The sequence below is a fragment of the Dermacentor silvarum genome, chromosome 10, assembly GCF_013339745.2.
Source record: "Dermacentor silvarum isolate Dsil-2018 chromosome 10, BIME_Dsil_1.4, whole genome shotgun sequence".
NCBI lineage: Eukaryota > Metazoa > Arthropoda > Arachnida > Ixodida > Ixodidae > Dermacentor > Dermacentor silvarum.
Window position 1 is genome coordinate 63,549,338 of NC_051163.1, and position 21,327 is coordinate 63,570,664.

The window sequence follows — 21,327 nt, forward strand, 5'->3', positions numbered from 1 at the left end:
TTCACTTCTTTTTTTCTTTTTCATGCGACAGATATGACGTAAAGGAGGAGGAGGAGAGAAAGAGAGAAGGCCAGGATGTTGACCAGATATGCTTCTGATTGGCTACCCTACCCTGGGAGACGGGAAAGAGGGAATAGAAAGATGGGACAGAAAGCAGCAAAATAAAAAGGCATACAGACAGACGCAAACGTGTAGGAAACAGTTAGCGCACCTTGCAGACACCATTGATGCAGACGTCAAACGACTCCGGATTGCAAGCCGTGCCGTCTATGACTTTCTCCTTGAGCAAATAATAGGCGGACTGGTCGACCACCCGGCAGTAGAGCTTGCAGGAGTCCACGTGGGAGACTGAGGTGAGGAAAGCAGACCGCCGAGTCGTCAATTCCACTATAGCTCGCGACAAAACGTCGCTGACGAATACGTCCGGAAGCAATTAGGCAAGCGAAAATCGGTTTGAGCAAAGTTCACGTGTACGGTTACTTGAAAACAATTACGGAGCAATTAGGAACGTACCGTATCGTTTTTAAGCCTAACCGCCACGTACCTATCGTACTAGACGTACGCATGTCGTCGTACGCGCATAGACATGCGTCCATTACCACGAATGTCGGCCGTACAGAATGCCAGAAAAAAAAAAGCGAAAACATCGAATCAAAAGGCATTTTTAACACTTACTGTGGGTCACTATAGGAGAAAGAACTTATCTCATAACGACTTAAAGCTAAGCAAGTTGCATAAGATTGATGGCATTGAAACAAGCGTTCAAACATCGACACAGGTAGGAAACGAGGACAACGGAATTTGTCATTTCACAGTTAAGAAAAGCGCGCACGGGAAAGAGGTGCTGAACAATTTTTGAGCTTCCATGCAACAAACGTTTTGCTTTGAAGTGTCAGAAGTTAATTATAATTATAACCCAGAAATAAAAGACGTAAGCGATGAGATAGGCGCTCACTTCCGGAATGATGGGCCGTCCATTTCGGGTTGTAAGGGACGTCGGGAAAGTTGAACATCTTGCCGTTGAACGCCGAACACTGTTGCTCCCGGAAGTCCATGGAACCAAGAGGGCAGGGCTGATGCAGGAACGCAAGAATATATATTAGAAGAAAACACAACGCAGAGTTAAAGGTTAAAAAAAAAGTCGCAGTTTCGTCCGAAAAGCAAAACAGTGATTGCGATGGCAAATACTATTAGACACCCATACGCAGTAAGGTTAGTAGTTTTATCAGCTGTATATACACTGATAACCCTGACCCGCGTTAAATCTGCAAAGCAATTTTACCCTAGCATAATTTCTGAAGGACATTTTCTGACTACGGCACGGTGCAACTTGAAGTAGCTGTCTGAAAAAATAAAAGGAAAAAGAAAGAGAGAGACGTTAACGTACCTGCGTATTGCACGAGCGGTACTTGACTCTTTCTCCGGTACAGTAGCGGCCTCCGAACGCCGGGCTGAAAAAAAAAAAAAACGATGCCAATGCTCTCGTACAGGGTAACCGGCATTCCTGTACTCCACATAATTTGAGTCAAATTGCACAACCAGAAAGGAAATGTGGCAACGTTCCGTTTCTTGCAAGCTCGTCGCGCTGCACATCTTGTACAACCGAATTTGTCACCGGCTTCAAAATCGGGTAGCGTTCGTTGACTAATGCCACCTTGGAAGGTTGACTTCGATGTCCTGAGCGATGCCCACGAGTGCAAATGGACTAATTACGGAATTACAGACCGATTATAGACAACAAGAAGGCTGGTGGTAACCTAACCAATACTATTAACACGAAGTTTTGTAACGACCGTTTCTTAACTCTGTGACTTTATCCATGCTCCTCTTGTTAAAGTGTTAAACATTCTGCCTGTGCGAACCTATGCAAAGCACAACTTCGCTTACATTAAGCGCGCAAGAAAGCGTGAGTACATTTTCTTTTGACCAGGCGACCTTCCCCTAAGCCGCCATCTTGTTTGGATTGCCAAAATAACCTGCATCGTTTTTGACTTCGACGTTGTATTCGCGAAGCCTCGCCAGAATTGAAACGAGACACGAGGTGGCCGCTACTCGCTTAGTCCTTTATTTACCCGTCTATGGCGAGTATTGGAACACAACAAATGATTATAATGATGATGATCTTCGATGGAGTTCCAGAAAGTGCACAGTCATCATTAAAAAAAATATGTGGTTTTACGTGTCAAAACCACTATTTGGATACGAGACACGCCGTAGTCAAGGATTCCGGATTAATTTTGACCACCTGGGGTTCTTAAACGTGCACCCAATGCGCGGTACACGCGCCCTCGGGCTTAGTAAAGCGCGATGCCATAGCCACTAACCCACCACGGCACGTGTCACAGCCATCGTAATTGCAGGGAGCGTCGCTCACCTGGGGCTGTTGCATTCGCGGCGCGTACTCTGGATGCCGCCTCCGCAGGTCCTGGAACAGCGCTCGTACTCCTGCCATGGTCCCCACTCGCCGTCAACCCTCTTGCGCCGCTCGGCGTCCGGTGGGCGGGCCACACACTGGCCCTGCTGGCACCACTGCGCAAGAAGGGGGGGGGGGGGGGGGGGTCTAGTAGGAAACGGAGGCTTGGCTAGCTAGGATGTGAACTTCGAACAAGCGGGCGCGCATCCTCACACCAGTATAAACTCGTTTCGCTAGCGGCTCATCAGCGCACATTGTTCAGCAGCTCCCGCCATCTCGACCGACGGGAAAATAACTTGATTGTGTCCAGGAACTCCTTTTACAAGGTTTTGTTTGGGGTCCACCGGGTTTGAGGGGATGTGCGTTGCGCGGACTCTTTCCCCGGGACAGTTCCCGCTGAAAAAAGCCGAGCGTTGGGCCGAGGTTCGCCTGTGCCCCATTTGGGTAACAGGCGGCAGCGTGGTTTCGAAACCCCACGTTTTCTTGCAGCCGGGGTTGACACTGAACGACGAGAAACAGAGGCGCCAACAGGGATATCCGCTTTCCACTGTGTTTCTCAATATATCTCGAACCTGTCCCTACACACGCTGTCAAACTGCTTGCATTTCTACTCGGACATTTGTGAATCCGACCACACAGCGTGGCTCGGCGCTGAGTCGTAAACGCCCCCACGTCATCTTTTCTAGTGCTTTCCAGAGAACCTCGGGTCAAAACGGACAGCTAGAAGTCGAGACACGGAATGTTTCGTCCCAACTTTCTACGCCAAGTACTACAAGAGATGTGTTACGACAGCCAGGCCGGAACTCAACCCTCGCAAAGTCCACGTCAGTACACTGGTAAACAGAAGAAGCGGGAACTCACGTGGTTCTTGCCGCAAGACGTGCCGTCGGCCCAGGGCATGTGCTGGGTGCGGCATCCTCCGTGGGGGTGGCCGTGCACGGTGCACCACAGCCGCTTGCAGACGGGCATGTAAGGGCACACCTTGGCGCCCCGGCCGAACACGAGCTCGCACTGCTCGTCCATGTTGAACAGCTCGCCGGCCTGCTTGCTGCTCGGCGAGGGACGGCTGCTCGACGAAGGGGGCGCCACCAGCAGGTTCTCGCCGGGGGAGTCGCGCAGGCACTGGCCATAGCCTGCACTGTAGTAGTCCCAAGGGACAACCAACCAGCGGCGCGCGGTCAATATAAAGTCGAAGCCGCGGATATATCGAATCTGAAGGGCATCACGAAAAAGTCCGATACATCGGTAATTCGAAATTTAAAATAAAAACTTGATACAGAAATGTTCAGGGAGATGTTACAGATGTTCCATATGCACGATAATTCGTTATACGTGGGTTCGTTATATCCGGGTTCAACTGTATACTGTCCGAGCAAACGTACACGGCCGCGCGAAGTGCAAGGCCAAGTTGCGCGTCTTTTAACCATCTCCCCGGTCGCAAGCGATCGAATAGCTCCCGCGAAGTGAGTCAATGCTGGGTTCAGAACGAGGGCACGAGAGGAACTTTGTAATGACCATCGATTCGCACGTTGCCGCTGGCAAAAAAAAAAAAAAATCGATTGCGTCATGCGACCTGGAATTTGGCGGTTACTAGCGCAGTAAGAACTAAACATAAAGTTATGGTCGCACAAAAGTCACATCACAGAGAGGCTGAAATGAACTTGTGCTCTGGAGTGGTAGCTGCGTTAACAATCACGAAAAGTTCGTATTAACGCTTCCTTAGCTGCATTTAGCATGTCGCTGTCACTTTATTCCTCGCAAAGTGTTTTTCTTTGTCTTCTTTTTTTCCCCTTTTGCATCACGTTGAAGTAAATGTTGAGTCTCTAGCGCCTCGACGAGGCGCCATCATCTCGTTATACACGCATTTCAGTTTTTTAAAAACGCACCGCACGAAAGTTGTTATAGGCCAACTCGCATGCAAATGTCATGTGCTCTAGGTGATACGAGAAGTTCCACCACCATGTAAAGCTTGAAAAGTTATTAAACCGTACACAGCCACCTCTGTCGCTGCACCACGTGCATGATCCTACAAGAGTGCGCGAACAGGAATTAGTTCTTAGTCCCTTCGTTCAAATAATATTTCTAATCGTAACAGTGGCAACCACATGTGACGCATTTCGGGCGTCGCGCGCCACTCGCCGGATCGTCCGCTTCGCACCGCGTTTAAAAGACGCCGAAATGCACACCACTTTGTACCTACTTCTGTAAGACAAGCACATAAAAACGCATAACAGTCTGGGCTACAGCGCAGTCATCGAGCGACGCAACCTGTACGCCCCTACGCCAGGATGCCCTGCCTGAAATACAGCACATGTGGTTGCTACGGGTAGCTGGCGCTTAACTTCATGAGCATAACTACCTCTTTGGGGCTGACTCTGGCCTTGAAAAAAATATCGCGGAGCTTCCAATATCTCGCGAGGCGCAGCGTTAGCGAGTGCGGATCTGTTGAGTCTCCGAAGCTGTTTACGCTTAGCGAGGAAACGAAAATAAAGACGGTTAAGTAAGACGCGCACGCCGGACACCGGTGCTTTCCCGTGCTCGCGTCTGGTTTACGCAGGCTGTTTGTGTAACCGATCACAAACTAGCTTAAACCGAAAGCTGCTTCGCTCGCTCCACTTCCGCATTCGCGCTAACCAAAGTTGGCCCGAATTCGAGTTCGCTGCAGCCTCCACTCACACCCCGGCACAAGACCAGCGTGTAAACGCCAAACACTTTCTGGTTCCCGTGCAAAAAGAAAAGAAAAAAAAAAAAAACAAGCAACACGGCGAAAAAGCAACTTGCATGCAGCCGAGTGCCGTTCCTTTCCCAATCCCCATGCATGCTTGCCCAATGATCCCTTCTAACCCTATAAGGAGCTGTGTACACAGTTGTGTACAACAAGATAAGTGCATCAATCGCAAAAGCACTGACGAAGTAATGGTATTTAAAATGTGACACATACATCTTGGTACACTCCTGATTGGAACAGTGCCGCAAGTTTTAATAACGTGTGCAAAATGTTTTCGTAAAATGAGTGGGAAAATGAGGCTGGGCGTTCTTGCGTGAGTATATCGTATGTAGCGGGTTCACTTCTTTCATCGTGTTTCACATTGTGTTTCACCAGGTATAATGTTTTAAGTGGCTGGATAGGTGCGTCTCAGGCTCGCTAGACATGAAATAGTTTATACTCTCATATCTGAAGTTTCCGCAGTGAGATTTCGCATGGAGTCCACATTCTGTAAATTTGACAAAACTCACCAAAGGAATTGAAAATTCGTAATCTATTCCGCAGCTGTAGGCTTTTTACGAATCTGAACGTGCAAGACATGCAATGAAATTGGGATTTCGATCAACTGGCACCTGAAAGGGCTAAGGTAGCTTAGAATGCACAATCTCGCGAATGAAGCTGACCAGGAACAAGGAGCCGACCAGGAAGGTGTAGCAGAACGCAATACAGAACGATATCTAGAAGATTTTAGATAATGTATTCTGGATATCTGGCATGTGATGATGATGACAACAGCATGATGATCATCTCGATACTCTGGCACCTACCCGCCGTGGTGAATCAGCCAGCAATGGGCAGCGTGAGCATGGAGAACCTGACGATAATGATGATTATTAAGACGATGATTATGATAATGATTGTTAGGAATGATGATGGTGGTGATTCTTAACCATGACATGTACCCGTAGTAGAGAAGAATCGGGTGGTTAGAAAAAACTCAATAAGAAAATATGACGTACGGAAATGAAACCAGAAAGTTAAAGCAAAAATTGGTAAAGGAGGAATAACTCGTAGTTGAGTAACCAATCAAGATGAATAGACATTCGAAATAAATTTTAAAAATACAGGCACTCGATTCAACGATTCAGACTACAACGCATTTGGAAGAACGGTAACAGTTACGATGAAGAAAAAAAAAGTATCACGGCGTGAGGTGACTACATTAGTTGACTTCTTCATTATTGTTATGGGAGTTTCGGTTTGTCCTTTTTTTCTTTCTTTTTTTTCGGACGTTAGCTTGAAGTCACCCTACCTAGTGATAGGTAATGCGTAACGAACTCACTCGAGGAAATTGGTGACGTAGTGTCGGCTGCAGGCGGACCAGGACCACGGGTGGCTGTTGTAGTCCAGCATGCGAGCCATGACGTGGAGCGGCTGGCTGGCCAGCCGGTACTTGGCGCACTTCTGGTCGTCGTCGTGAGGAATGTTCAGGCTGCGACACACCCGGCGGGAGAAAGAATGTAGAGAGACGGTCCTTTAGTAAAAGGGCTGGAGAGGTTAGGGCGATTACAGTGTGCGTTTCGCAACTCCATGTACATGCTCAGAATTTTTGCATAAGTCTTGTGATTACACGCACTCCAAGGAAAACTCGCACCCTTTGGGGTTTATCTTGTGCCACAATGATAATCGTCATCCATATTGCATGCCTCTCCTTTCTTCAAAGCAAAACACCCGGTATACTTCCAGGTAACGAATGGCATTCGCGTTGAAAGCGAGACATAGCATTCTCGACAGGACATAGAAGCGAGCGCAGAGTTTTCAAGAAGGAAACGCAAGCAAGGCCGATGGCGGCTGTTTCAGGAGAACACACGCCCCAAAGGGTGGCAACCATTTTTCAATTGTGATCAATTAAAAATAAAACTGTTTTGTGCGACTACGACGGTATTCTTTCTTCCTTTCTTACTTTCTCTTCTTTCCTTTCGTCATGCCACAGTACCTCGAAGAGGTAATTTCAGTAGAAATTATGCTCGATATTCCGTTCCACCTTCTGTCGACACTACACGAGCCGTACGTATTCAACTTTTGTTTACAAATTGCAACGTCAAATGATTTCTGAGAATAGCTGTTTTGGCCTTCTGCGCTGTGACTTGGTGGCTCGCACTGCATTTTCATTGTCCGTGCTTTGCTGTAACTAAGTTTCGTAAAACTTCCTGCTTCGTGTTCTTTCAAGTACGTTTTTTTTTTTTCACCTTCGCAGCAGCCGCGGCAAGATTGACTGTTACATGCCGACCTCTCTGCGGCAGCTCATTTCTCTCGCGTCAAGGGGCGGATTCAACAATAGTTTTTTTTTCTAGACGAACCAGGCACGCAGACATGCCAAGTGTTACGTTAAACTATGTGAACTAATAGAAAGCTTTATCCGTCTACGAAATTTTCGCGATGTCGAAGCAGCGGTAAGCGAAAAACATCCTGTTGAAGCCATTAAAGTAAAAGCGAGTGTGGCCGTTTGATTACTCGGTCGTATGTGGCAGTATGAAGCGCGCACGCGCACTATGACATAACAGGAGCAATCGCGTAGCGCATGCCGCCACCACCGATGTCACCATGGACCGATATGGTGAGCGCCAGCCTCGGAATCGAAAGGGCGTATGGTCGACTCGCCAAGTCAAGTATATTCACTTTGGAATAAAAGTACTTACCGCTGCAACGCTAATGTTCTCGGTTTTTAAACAAAACAAACACTTCCGATACGCCGTCTACCGCCACGTCTGCCCACCACGTGTAAAACGAAGATCCCAGAAGCGGGCTTCACCCTACGTATACTCTTATTGCGGAGAAGCCAGCTCTCAAGGCATGCTACGTGTGGGCAGGTCACTGCTGCAGGTTCGTCTAGATCCGCGTCGAACACTCACACAAGACAGAATAGCCTGTAAAAAGTTATGCGGATTAATTATTGGAGTTTAACGACGCAAAGTAATGCAGGGGTTAAGAGAGGTGTTCTAGCGGAGGGCTCCGGATTACCACCCGGGACTCTCAAAGTTACGCTCAAAACGGCGTAAGAGAGAGAGAGAGAATACAAATTTACGCACATCCCACGCACTATAGGAATCGGTGAAAGCTTTCAAAAGCCAACAAAGAAAAATGGCGCATCACGACAAGATACGCGTGGCAGATTTAAGTGACGAACGCGTCCCCCAGCCGCCATGACGGACCATGGAGAGCAAGTGGGACTTCTACTCAGCATTAAAACATGTCGCGCGAGGTACTCGTTATTAGCTCATGCGTTTACACAAAGTCGTATATGAAATTACCGGATACTGGCGTTATGAAGCGCATTGGTTTTTTGATGGACTCGGTACGAATACACCAACGAACACCTTCGTTCACCCACATTTCTTTCTGCTTCTAATCACCTACGGCAGCTGCTTCCTACACGCAAACTGCTCAGAAAAGCACAAGCGCGGCACACGCGGCGTGTTGGAGTACAAAGGTCGCGCTGAGCGAGTCGATAGGCTACCACTGAGAGAGAGACTCTTAGCGGTCTCCCTACAGTGACGAATGCGACAAACGGCAAAGACACTCACACGTGCCCCAACTCGTGGGCGATGGTGAAGGCTGCGCTGAGACCGTTGTCCTCGACAACGGCGCAGCTCCCATGCGGGTCGCAGATCATGCCAGACTGAGCCAGCCCTGGTGAGAAAGGGAACGAGGAGACGAGAAAAAAAATAGAGATCAGCTTCGCAGTCTCCCAACGAAAGCAACACACTTGACCGCAAGGCGTGCATATGCACACGAGGTATGCGGTATCTCAACTGCAACATATCAGCGCCAGGGATTCACAATTATTTATGCTGAACTGCTAAGTTGTTCGCGCTCAAATTTCGCACGGATGCAGAATTTTGTCGCGAGCTTAATTTAGTACGTTGGTTGCGCGCGTTAACCAGTATCGTGCAGCGAAAAGAAAAATCCGCTTCGTGCAGAAGAAAATGCGAAGAAAATGCGGAATACTACGTCGGCGGTGACGCCACTCAAAACATATCGATTTCGCTGCAACAAAGCGGTGACGCCATCTGTCACGGCTACAGCGAACAACATGTTTTCGCCGTAGCCGTGACCACTGCACGAATGCACAACTCCGCTGATGTGGGATCGAAGATTTTCGAGTAACGTCGTAGTAGATGACACTAACTTCCGATTAATTGTGGACGAAGCGGGTGATAATCATTAATGTAGTCGTAAACTAACCTCACTGCAAAATGCAACCTTTGCGTAAAATTTGAGCGCCAAAGACCCAGCAGTTTAGCGGGAAAAAAAAGTCATGCATACTTGGCGCCTGAACATGTGCGACGCACAGTATACTGTAGATACGAGCAACACAGCGCTTCTTGCCATCTCAATGCGCATGAAGTAAGCTTTGCAACAATTTTTAATAAATTTATTGGCACTGAACATATCATTCTATAAATATAAAATCACAGCTTATATTGAAGCATAAATTACATTCAGAAGAGCAAAAGAAAAGTTCTCATGGCTTTATTTGTTGCCGGTGAAGGTTGGAAGAAAAACACGAAGATGAGCAGGACGTAAAGCAAACACGAGCGCCCATACTAAATCTGTACGTAATTTTTTTCAGTCTGCGCTTCATTACTTATGTAACAGATGAACATGTATTTGTTTGGTAGAATTGAACTTTCACTCCGCCACCTGTGTTCGTATTTTCCTTCGTCGTACTTAAGCTTTCTTGTCTCTTTAATCATCAATAATTTTTCAAGCAGTTCTTTAAAAAAATTAAGGAAGCGTTATTTTACTGCAGTGCTGCAATGTTACTTAAGCTCTTCGTCGTCGAATGTATAGACTCCGACAGTGTTCTATGCCACGTTATACGTTCTAAACCACGTTATATGATAAAATAGTGCAATTGGCAAAGCTAAGAATAAGCTCTCTCTCACCGAAAGACCGAGTTTTCAAGAAATACTAACGCATCACCACTTATTGCTGAGCTAGTTGGTTCATACTTTTTATGGTGCAAAATTACGCGAAATGATGCGTGGAAACGACAAGACACAAAAGCGCATGCTCGCAACCAAGTTCATTCATAGAAGACAAGCTCACTTTTCATACGGTACTTTTAACTTTTCAAAAGCGTGCGAAAAACTAACGCGCCCATCGAAATCAAATATCGGAAATGTAATTGCCAAAATGCATGCTTATTCGAAACTACTGCCGAATAACTTATGTTCAGTGCCGCGAAGGGCCACTCAAACGTCTCGCTTCTTTTTGTTGCAGCACGCCAGCATTAACTCACGTGCCTAGGCATGCCAGCTTTTGTCGAGTATGCCCGTTCCTTTACCCTCGCTACTCCACGTGATTTTTCGTAACCTTATGACAAACACTGACACAAATACGCGGCACACTCCAGCAAAACATACCGGCCGGTTAGATGCATTTCCCTGAAATCTAGTGCTCTGTTATCTATTACGAGCGAGGAAGTTACGAAACGACGACAAGAAAAAAAAAAAACACGAAATCTTCGCACGTTAGGCATTGGCATGTATATGGTTTCCTATAGCCGAAAACGAGCTCAAGGTTCAAATGCACTCGCACGCGAAAACGCAGCCCGGACGGGTGACAACGCTACACAACGCGCGTTCCCTGTTGTTGCTCGTCATCGTTTCGTCGCAGGTCGTCCTTGCCCTGTCCGCGCATTCGCGCCTTGAAAATACGTTAAAGAAAAGCAGCTTTCGTCGATCTCGCTTTTTACAACGGACGTCACTGTCGACGGTAAACAAGTGTGGCAACAATTTTCACTGGAGAGTCGTGGGAGCGGGTGTCAACTTACCAAGCGTGTCACATGTCTTGGGCAGTCTGCATAAGTCTTCTCTTCAAGAAAAGGAAAGGCAGAAAGTGTTACAAAACAACGTTACTCGGAAACACCGCACGCCAAACAAGACATTGCGCAAATCCTAGGCGTATTACTACAGTATGATGTTGCTACTTCAGACGCTGGCGCGCAATCGTGGCTTAAACGACAACAAGTACTCAAAACATGAAATCGAACAAGCGAGAAAAGAAAAAAAAAGCACGTAAGTGCTTATTAAAAAATCGAAATGCAACATAACCTATACAACAATGTAAATCATATTGCTAAGTATTGATATGGACGCACAATTTATTTTGCACCCTAGTAATGCAAGCATACTGTTAAACCAAAGAAGAGTGTGGCTAATTTGTATTCTCTTGCAAATGGCGAGCTAAAAGCCTACTAGATCGGACTGTCAAGAATATCCTTCATATTAATGTCAAGAAATACAAAGCAATAACTTTTTGCATCCAAAAACGAACCAATGCCCGCCTATAGGCAAATCAACACTGGGCTCCTCCAACATTAAAACGGTATAGAACAAACGGTATAGAAATCGCCACGGCGACTACCCATCAAAGAACGCTGCTCCATCAACCTCCTTCATATAGCTTCTACTTCATTGTCACACATTGTTTCATATCAATGCTGTTCCATGCACCTTTTCTAATCAGCTGCCCCGACCATGTTTAACATCACTGACGCTTGGTCACCAAAGAATTTTCGCTATTTGCGCTCTGTCTTCTGCCAGTGGCTCCTCGGGCCCATCAAACTGTTTGACGCATCTTCCTTTGCAAGGACCAACATATATATATGTTGCAAACAACACCTCAATTGAATTGAACAATGCCATTCTGACTAGGCAGAGCCGCTCTAATTCACTTTCTATCGGGATACTACAGTTCAAAATACTTCCGGCCTCCAATCCACAAACTCTTTCTGGGGTACATAAACACGGTTTTATCAGTACCCATAACTCGGTACATAACTCAGTAACCCATGACTCAGTAACCCATGAATCGGCACCCATGAATCGGCACCCATGAATCGGCACCCATGAATCGGCACCCATGAATCGGCACCCATGAATCGGCACCCATGAATCGGCACCCATGAATCGGCACCCATGAATCGGCACCCATGAATCGGCACCCATGAATCGGCACCCATGAATCGGCACCCATGAATCGGCACCCATGAATCGGCACCCATGAATCGGCACCCATGAATCGGCACCCATGAATCGGCACCCATGAATCGGCACCCATGAATCGGCACCCATAACTCGGCACCCATAACTCGGCACCCATAACTCGGCACCCATGAATTGGCACCCATGAATTGGCACCCATGAATCGGCACCCATGAATCGGCACCCATGAATCGGCACCCATGAATCGGCACCCATGAATCGGCTACCATAAGTCAGCACCCATAAATCCGAAATAAACCACGGCCTCCGCGCTAAAGCGGTGTGCATGGAGGTTATCGCGCGCGCGCGCTGTAGATCTCAGAGGCCTGCATAAAGCGCCAGGCGTGAGCCACCCAGGTCAAGTGCCAAGCGATGGAGGGCAGCGTGGGAATTACCTGGTGAGCAGTATGGCCGTGTCGTGGTGGTACGGGTGGCTGTCCTCCGGGTGGTTGTGCTGCTGCTGCCAGCGGCAGAAGTTCTTCAGCGTGTTGGACGCGTTCGGGGAGATGATGTCGTTGTCCTGCGCCACGGCAACCAGAACGAGCAACGTTTGCAGTCGGCACGTGCGAGTCGCGTACGCTCTCAGCGTGGTAACCCCCTTCATAAGCGTCGACAGTTGCTCGCTTTTACGGGCAAGCGCGAAAGAGATGTCCAACGCGCATAAAACCACAATGAAATTTTGAGTTTGAATCGTGGGAAGAAACGTGCAATTGTTGTGGGAACGTGCAATTTTGAAAACAAAGAAAAAGAACAAAACTATGATGCAGTCATTAGCCGTGTTTACGTGATTTCAACAATATTGAACCGCATCATCTTTCTAGCGCACCACGCTTACGTAAACGGGTTTGATGCGCTGAGAAAACGGATCGCATCAAGCGCCAGTCCGAGGTGTGCGTAGCTTGAGAGGGTCAAATCGCCTCAAGTCGTTTTGTATACGCACGCTGTAGCGTGTCGCATTGAAAGGGGAGAGCAAGAGTTCGTTTCGGACGCGTTCGCACGAGTGTCGATGAGCACGGCATCGAATGAAGTTGATGCGCCAGGGAATGCGACGCGCTACAATCGTTTTCGTGCTTCAAACGCGCCCACTACAACCTGAAGAAGTGCAAAACGAATGGGACATTATATCGCGCTGGTATGATGAAACGGTCTGGCAGCGGACGCCTCCCCGGAACTTCCGTCATCTAACATACGACTTCTCTGTGACGCACGCTAGACAAGCAGGGGTGCAATCATTTGCAATAATAAATCACTGCGCTTGCTTTCCGGTCCGCCTTTTCATCGTACCGCGGACACCCAACAAGAGACACGGTGGGTCTATCGAATAGAACCGTGTCGCAAAATAAGACGCAGTTCTGACACTGTCGATCGTGCAAACTACAGGGTATAACGGGATGGGATTGTGGAAGAGGGCCGGGAGACGAAGTGCACGTTGGTCCTCCGAGCCCGCGAGTGTCCCAACGACAACTGAGGCAAGAAACGGCTCAGTGAGCGCGGGCCGGCGCCAGGCCGGAAGACAGGCAGTGATCGATGCCCGATAATGTATCGGTTCGCAGCGCGAGCTGTGCCGGCAGCCTGGCGTGTGTTTGTAGCGGTCTATAAAGTGTGAGAAGAACCGGAAATGAATAAACCCGGAGACTTCTCGTAGTTTCTGCGTACAAATTTAAGTACGTTTAACCAACTATAGCCCGCTGTCGAACTTTCCCTCCCCGAGACCGATGTTAACGAAGATGTAACAGCAATGATCCTTGTGGCACATGGTTCTCCGTAACTTGGCGGTTGCCTGGTCGAGATGTGCCTGAACGTAGCGTCCAAAGCTGGGAAGACGTGTGTGAATTTCTTGATTCCGAAAGTCTGAAAGGCGCTTCTATAGAAACAGATATTGATGTTGAATTCTAAGAATTTGAGTTTAACCTGAAATACTTCGTAGTTACTTAATCTCATATACGTCGAATGCACGAGAACAAAAAATAAACCCGATAAAGCCGAGACACCGCTCTACATCAAGAAAAATTAGAACAATTAGTTCACCTTTGTTTCTGGTCGAGGAGAATACATTCGTAAAAAGAACTAGGCTCCGGTATTGAAGTTAAAATTATTTATTGTAATTAATTAATAACTGGTTTCCTGAGCTATCCAGTAGAGAAAATTAATTCCACCAGCGCATCAAAAACATTACGATGTGTTTTGCAATACGCTTCCCACGTGTAAAGCAGGACTTTGAGCAATAAACTCAGCGTAATGAAAACTGTTGCGGAGAATTTCGTGTGGCTATGATAGTAACCTGAATTTTAGCTTATTACCTGTGTACAGGCTTGACATTTTTAAAATGCTGCAATCAGCGCTCTTTGGGCAATGGCTACTGGTAAGGATGTCAACCTTTGACGACGCGCACATCCAAAATCCACACTCACCTAAATGACAAGTCGCGCGGAGAGTGACCGAACATGTGTGAAGGCGACTTCGTGGACGACAACGCTAAAACATTTTTCTTTCTTTCCACGTTTATAGCCGCAGTACTTGTACGACGCAGTAAGACCAGACAGAGTAGGTGGAAACGCCCAAAAGAAGCAAGACAGCGGTAACCAGACACGTCAGTGAAATTATAAATCGTTTCATCGACTAAATAAGGATTGTGGTGGAACCTAGCAAGATAACTAACACATGGAATGCAAACTAGGACGTTGCTGGAGTAGTTGATACGAGTTTCAACTTGAAAGAAGTGGCACAAAAGAAAAACTACACACAAAACTAGACAGCAGGACAAGTACCACCTGTCGTCCTGAGCCTGCCCTGTGTCTGATATATCGTCTTCTTTTGTGCCACTTTTTCCAGGGTGAATGGAATGCAGAGTTGATCAAGTCAGCAGGCTGGTGTGATCGACTGAGCATAGTCAGCCGACCATTATCGTGAGCATGCAGACAGCGCGAAGGATACCAGGACGTAGACAGGACAAGGACAAGCGATGTCCTTGCCCTGTCTACGCCCTTGTTTAAGCTTCACTCTGTACACTCCCAATAATGGATCAGCAACTAACCCAAACAGCAACCCTGCTAAGTGTTACGGTGGCCAACGAGCGATTAGATGAACATTAATGGCCTCCGAGATATTCAGCGGGCTCCGAGTGCGCCGAACATTTCGGAGGCCATTGGTTGAAGCTAAAGCGACAAACGGCGCTGCGCACTCACCTCGTCCTCCTCCATGATGAGCAGCTTGACGACGGCGATGTTGAGCAGGTTTCCGATGCTCGGGTCCTTGTAAATGTGTGCTACCTGGCACAAAGAGACCGGGCGTCGCCCTCAGTTACAATCTCACGAGGTCACAACTCGTGTAGAGAGAGCAGAGATGAGAACAGTGATAACTTTTAATATTTCAGTCTGAGAAGATTTAACATAAAAGACGTGCGCTGTAGGTGTGTTGTTTCGTGACATTTGTTTGTGGCCTGTCATTCTCAAAACTCCGAGGAATAACTTTGTAAAGAATGTAAGACAAAGTGTGAGCAACTCTGGTAGTAGAAGAAGTATTTATTTATTTATTTATTTATTTATTTATTTATTTATTTATTTATTTATTTATTTATTTATTTATTTATTTATTTATTTATTTATTTATTTATTTATATATATATTTATTTATTTATTTATTTATTTATTTATTTATTTATTTATTTATTTATTTAAGAATACCTTACAGGCCCAATGGGCATTGAGTAAGGGGGGTTTACTTATTACAATGAAAGCAGAAGCAAACTAGTATGGAACAGGGTTACGATGCAAGGGAATATCAAAACGCAACGCAACAGAGTAAATTGCAAAATACAAAACAAGGTTCCAACGCAAGTGACAAAAAAAAAAGAAAAATGAAGCACAACAGAATGCGTTTGCGAAATAAGCACTAAAAGATCCTTTGAGTACAAGTTAGGGGGAAAAAACGCAAGACCTCGCAAAATAAACAAAACAAGAACATAAACGACGACACCATGTTACAGCACTATTTTAAAAAAAATGTACCTCAAGGTTATGGCGAAATGTATTCAGGTTACTGTCAGAGGCGATATCATCGGGCAGATTATTCCACAAGCGGATGGCTTGTGGAAGTGCGGATGTGTTAAAAGCGTTCGTGTTGCCAAAGATGCGCGTGAAGCTCAGGTGATTATGTAGCTTACGCGACGTGAAAATGGGGCGTTCAAGGTGTAACGAGGCTATTTCATCGTTGTAGACTTACTTGTGAAACAGGCATAGGAGAGACATTTAACGGCGAATGGCCAATGGTTGAAGGGAATGATCAAGTTTAAGTTGAGCCACACTTGAATGATTGTCATAGTTCCTTGAAATGTAACGGGCGGCTCTGTTCTGAACTGCTGCAAGCAGGTTAATTTGATAATGAGCGCAAGGGGATCAAACAGATGAGGCATATTCAAGTTGTGGGAGGGCGAAAGTTAGATAGGATAATTTGCGAAGATTAGAGGGACAATGACGGAGGTTGCGTCGTAGATACCCTAACGTTTTTTTTTTTTTTTTTTTTTTTGCTTTCGCGCACGCAACAGTGGTGTGAGCAAACCAGGAGAGGCCTGGTATAAGGTAAACACCAAGATATTTATAAGATGATGCCCGGGACAGCTTGTCTCTCTGTATGTGGTAGGATAAACTTGAAACGTCACGCTTACGTCCGAAATCAATAATTTTACAGTTGTTAGTATTTAGGGTCATGAGCCAGGTGCTACACCAGTTGGCGGCTTATACCATGTACCGTATACCATAAAGTGGCGTATACAATACTTTTCGTTCACAAGACGCCAACGCCGGACGCGCATACCAGATCATCTGCGACACGGGGCCCTTACCAGCGCCCGACCTGTCGTACGTGTTCCTTCATCCAAGCTCACCCTAACCAAGGTATTGTTGCAGTGATAACCGCTTTTATCGCTATCTGTGATCATGGGTCTCTGCTTCTGCCTCTGTGAGAGCGCTAGGGATATAAGGGGGCATGCTTACGCCACCTGCAATTCCGTGGTGCATTAAACTGACAAAAGGTAAACTGAGACGTTCGGGCTATTGCCGGCAAGGATGTATATCCGCCTGTAGCAAGCATCCTCCACCTCCTCTTATGCGCATGAAATAAGGGTACAACTGAACGGGAGCAAGAAAATAGCACCCCCCCCCCCCCCCCTCTTACTACAATATGAAAGTCGACAGACCGGTTAAGTGTGCTTGATATACGTCTGACGTTTGTCGAATGCACATTCATACTCATCGTTATCATCCCATTCTGCGTCCGCTGTAAGACGAGGGCCTCTGCCAGCGATCTCCTATCACCCCTGTCCAGCGTCAGCCGAACCCCATACTATATGACTGCACGTTTCATAATTTTACGACACCTTCTGACCTCCTCGACTGCGCTTCCCATTCTGTTATTCTCACAGACCGCCAGGTATCTGCTCCACGCGTGGCCTGCCCAACTCCGAGTCTCCCTCTTATTGTCAAGTAGGAACATGTCACAGTATAATGTTTTTTTTTTTTTAAGAAACCAATATGTGTCTCGGAAGTTCCCTTGAGAACAAAAATGATGCGTCATGTGAACTGCGTATCCTATACTGGATCGTAGAGGAACGATAAGCTGGGCAAGTCGGTATGGTTGCATCGCATTGGGAACCAGCGCCCGGACAACGCAGACCAAGCGAAGAAAGAGCTAGACCAGCGAAGCGCAGTGTCTAACTCATCTCTTGTTCTGTGTTGTCGGTGCGCCAGTTCCTTATACGATGCAACCTCTATGTACTGATCTCGCTTAATCTCGCTCTGTGCGCACTTGGCGAGCATGTGCGAGTCCTGAAATTGACGTGAGGAGAAGGGGGTGGTTAAGGTGGGTGTAAAGGACAGTGCCGAGGCAGGAATAAAATATGGGCAGGCCAAAAAACGCGCGAGTGGTTCATCGAACTCTCCGAAGTGAAGCGACAGCCACGAATTATGACGGCTCGCTGCAGGGACGCGCAGCCTCTCTCTTCCGTCACGAAGTGACGTAACTCTGAGAGTGTCAAGAACGACCCCAGACTCCTTTTTACGCTTTTTTTTTTTAGGGGGGGGGGGGGGGGGGAGGAGTAAATTCGTCAGTGAAAGATGCCGTCGAAATAATTCGCGTCAGAAATAGACCTCGAAAGAAAAAAAAAAAAAAGAAAACATGACTCATGCCGAACGGGCAGGAGAGATGGTATACGGCGAGAACCTGAAATAAGCTAAGAAACCGAAAAGGCGGAGACAGAGAAGCGATCACTGCCAGAGTCTATGCTTTCAGTCGGACCATGCCAAATGGGCTTTTCCTGACACCGACGATCGACAAACAAACAAACAAGTGAAAGCCTAAACACGACGGCTGAAAACAGAGGGAACCGTCGGAGAGATTTACGCCGTTCGTTCTCTCTTTCTTTCTTTCCTTCTTTCTTTCTTTCTTTCTTTCTTTCTTTCTTTCTTTCTTTCTTTCTTTCTCTCTTTCTTTCTCTCTTTCTTTCTTTCTCTCTTTCTTTCTCTCTTTCTTTCTTTCTTTCTTTTTTTACAGTTGTTTGTATTTAGAGTCATGAGCCAGGTGCTACACCAGTTTCTTTCTTTCTTTCTTTCGTTACCTGTCAGTCTGTTTCGGACAGCGACTGATCCTTCTCGAAAGTACGAGTATACGAAACATCTCGGAGACTGGGTGTGACGCAACGGGGTCCGCGCAGCGCAGGCGCATCCATAAACTCGCTCGCGTAATGAAACATAGCCGCTGGCTGAACCCGACGCGAGAGACCGAAACGTCAGACAGCAAAAAACAGACCAGAAGTCGGCAGCAGACGACGCGACAGACGACCGAATTTGTGACGAAGTCCCGCGAGGGACACTATTCTGGGACGGTTTTTCAAGAGCCTGGGGCAGGTCCGCTGAGCCAGGGTTGTGGTCTCGTCTTTCGGCAGAGACGAGACAGGTTGCATGGGATGGGGGAGGTAAAAGGGGGGTGAGGCAGTAAATCATTCACGGGTGTCCTCTGCCCCCCTTCTCGGTCGTGTGCGAAGCAGACGACGGCGGGTATAACCAGACGGCCACTGAGCGTCGCGATCTCATCTATGTGCAGTGAAGCGAAACCTGCGGTTTGTTTCAGCCAATTAGAAATGAGAACAAGAATAAGGGCTCGTGTCCGCCTCTAAGCGCCATCAGCGCCACGCCGACTGAACGGAGGATTCACGGAAAGATTAGTAGTGCACAGTGGGCGAGAACTGCTGCTCCGTGAGAACAGGCCGCCGGCTCTCGCTACTGGCTGGCTGACACGAGGCCTAGCGTTTGCTGTGCTGAACAGAGTCGGTGAGACAGAGCATAGAGAGAGAGAGAGAGCGCGCATGGGGTTCACTTTGCCAAAATGCGCGGAGCTAGCGCCGTTGTTTCTTGCTCGGGCCCTAGCGCTAAGTTGGTCTCTGGAATGCAGACACCGGAAGAAGCACGGATTCCGGAGATCCTTCGTTCAGTCGGTGAGCGCTGTTTCGGGGCATCGAGATTAGGCTTCGGGGCCGGCGTCATTCGAGCGGCGACGTCTTTCAAGGGTCTGTGAGGTGGCGGGAACTATTTCTGTACAGGAAGCGCCACGGTATAGTTTAGAATCAGGGTTAAGCGAAATGCGGAGAGTTCGCGGCATTCCCACGAGAGTTCGCGGACATTTCTCTCTCTCTCTCTCACTCGAATCTGACAATTTACACATGACCATAAGCTGCAAAAGTGTCACTTCAAAAGTGTCACTTACTTCAAAAGTCTCACCTACTTCAAAAGTCTCACCTACTTCAAAAGTGTCACTTACTTCAAAAGTGTCACTTCAAAAGTGTCAATTCAGAAGTGACATTTTTCAAGTGACACTTTTCACTTCAGAAGTGTCACTTCAGGATTGTCACTTCAGAAGTGTCGCTCCAAAAGTCTGTCACAGTTACTTCTGATCACTGAGGATTGTTAAACGTGCATCGAAAGCGCGGTACAGGATTACGTTTTCCATTTCCCACGCATCAGAATGCAGCCGTCGAAGCCGCGAATCGAACCCGGGATCTCGTGTTCAAAAGGGCATAACCCCCGAGTCAACGCAGACTGCACGCAGGTATACGGTATAGTAGGTGCTTTATTTACATTTCCACGCTATGAGCACTCGAACCCCTGACCTGCATTGTTCGACAGCAGAATGCCGTAGCCACATAGACAGAACGTAGCGGGCATATCCTACCGCTCTGCAGCAACTACAGGCGTGTTGCACGGTAGTACGGCGCTTTATTTACGTACGCACGCTCAACGCACTTTTCATTGCTTCAACCCTGCGTAGCGCGTCCTATCATGCCAGTCATTAAACTTATTCAAAACGTTCGATAATCTAAAACGAAAACTGAGAATCAGAATAAAGAACAGGGCTAAGAATAAGCTACCATGTCCACGACGCCGAGAGATAAATGATGACTTTAATGAAAAGCTGGGGGTGTTTGTTTGCCATCCCGGCGCGTTGGCATGCGACTCAAGGTGCTCATTAATAAGAATGTGTGATATACGCAATAATAAAAATAAAGCGGTTTTCTTTTTTTCGCCTTCAGCATCCCGAGTTTGTCATTCGGCGCACAGTGATGACACCTCGGTCTTCTGTCAGGTGTACCGGCATTTGACGTCACGCCGAAGACGGATGGACGCCTTTGTTTATTGCAGTCGAAAAAAAAAAAAAGATTTACGCAACAGTGTTTAGAAGACACACGTGAGCCAGCGAAGCGTTCTCTAATTGTCGCTGCTAATTAACAAAATAAATTCGTTCATTTGCGACATTTGCTAGGCAGTGGCATAAGCAGTAGAGGGGGGGGGGGGCACCCCGATCATACCCCCCTCCCCACCCGGCCCTCCCCAGAAAAAAGATTTCTGGCTAAACCACTGGTGTTATATGCGCTACGTTTCGGTATATATACTGACGAAAAAGGAAATTGTAACACAGGCAGCGCGTGCCGTCAAGACACAATAACGGCAACGTTGACAACGGAAAGCCCAGATCCAGCGCGCTCGCTTGGTGCCTCGTGCCAGCATTCCTGCTGATCCACAGGCGACAACGGAACTGTTCTACTTAAGTCACGAGTTGGCGGAGGGCCAGTGTGAAACTGCACCCTTCTAAGAGACACAAACTAACGC

At 47.3% G+C, this 21,327-nt stretch overlaps 1 protein-coding gene across 1 annotated transcript in view; it reads right to left on the reverse strand.

The window, feature by feature from the left end:
* LOC119431596 (A disintegrin and metalloproteinase with thrombospondin motifs 9-like) overlaps positions 1–21,327 on the reverse strand; it is a 372,677-nt gene that overhangs the window by 59,479 nt on the left and 291,871 nt on the right. Inside the window, exons 5-14 of the mRNA XM_049657933.1 lie at positions 15,358–15,441; positions 12,568–12,692; positions 10,960–11,000; positions 8,705–8,810; positions 6,463–6,612; positions 3,275–3,551; positions 2,375–2,529; positions 1,388–1,451; positions 956–1,073; positions 212–348 (exon numbers count right to left, since the gene is read on the reverse strand). Of these exons, the coding sequence (XP_049513890.1) occupies positions 212–348; positions 956–1,073; positions 1,388–1,451; positions 2,375–2,529; positions 3,275–3,551; positions 6,463–6,612; positions 8,705–8,810; positions 10,960–11,000; positions 12,568–12,692; positions 15,358–15,441 (1,257 nt within the window). The remainder of the gene's footprint in view (positions 1–211; positions 349–955; positions 1,074–1,387; positions 1,452–2,374; positions 2,530–3,274; positions 3,552–6,462; positions 6,613–8,704; positions 8,811–10,959; positions 11,001–12,567; positions 12,693–15,357; positions 15,442–21,327) is intronic.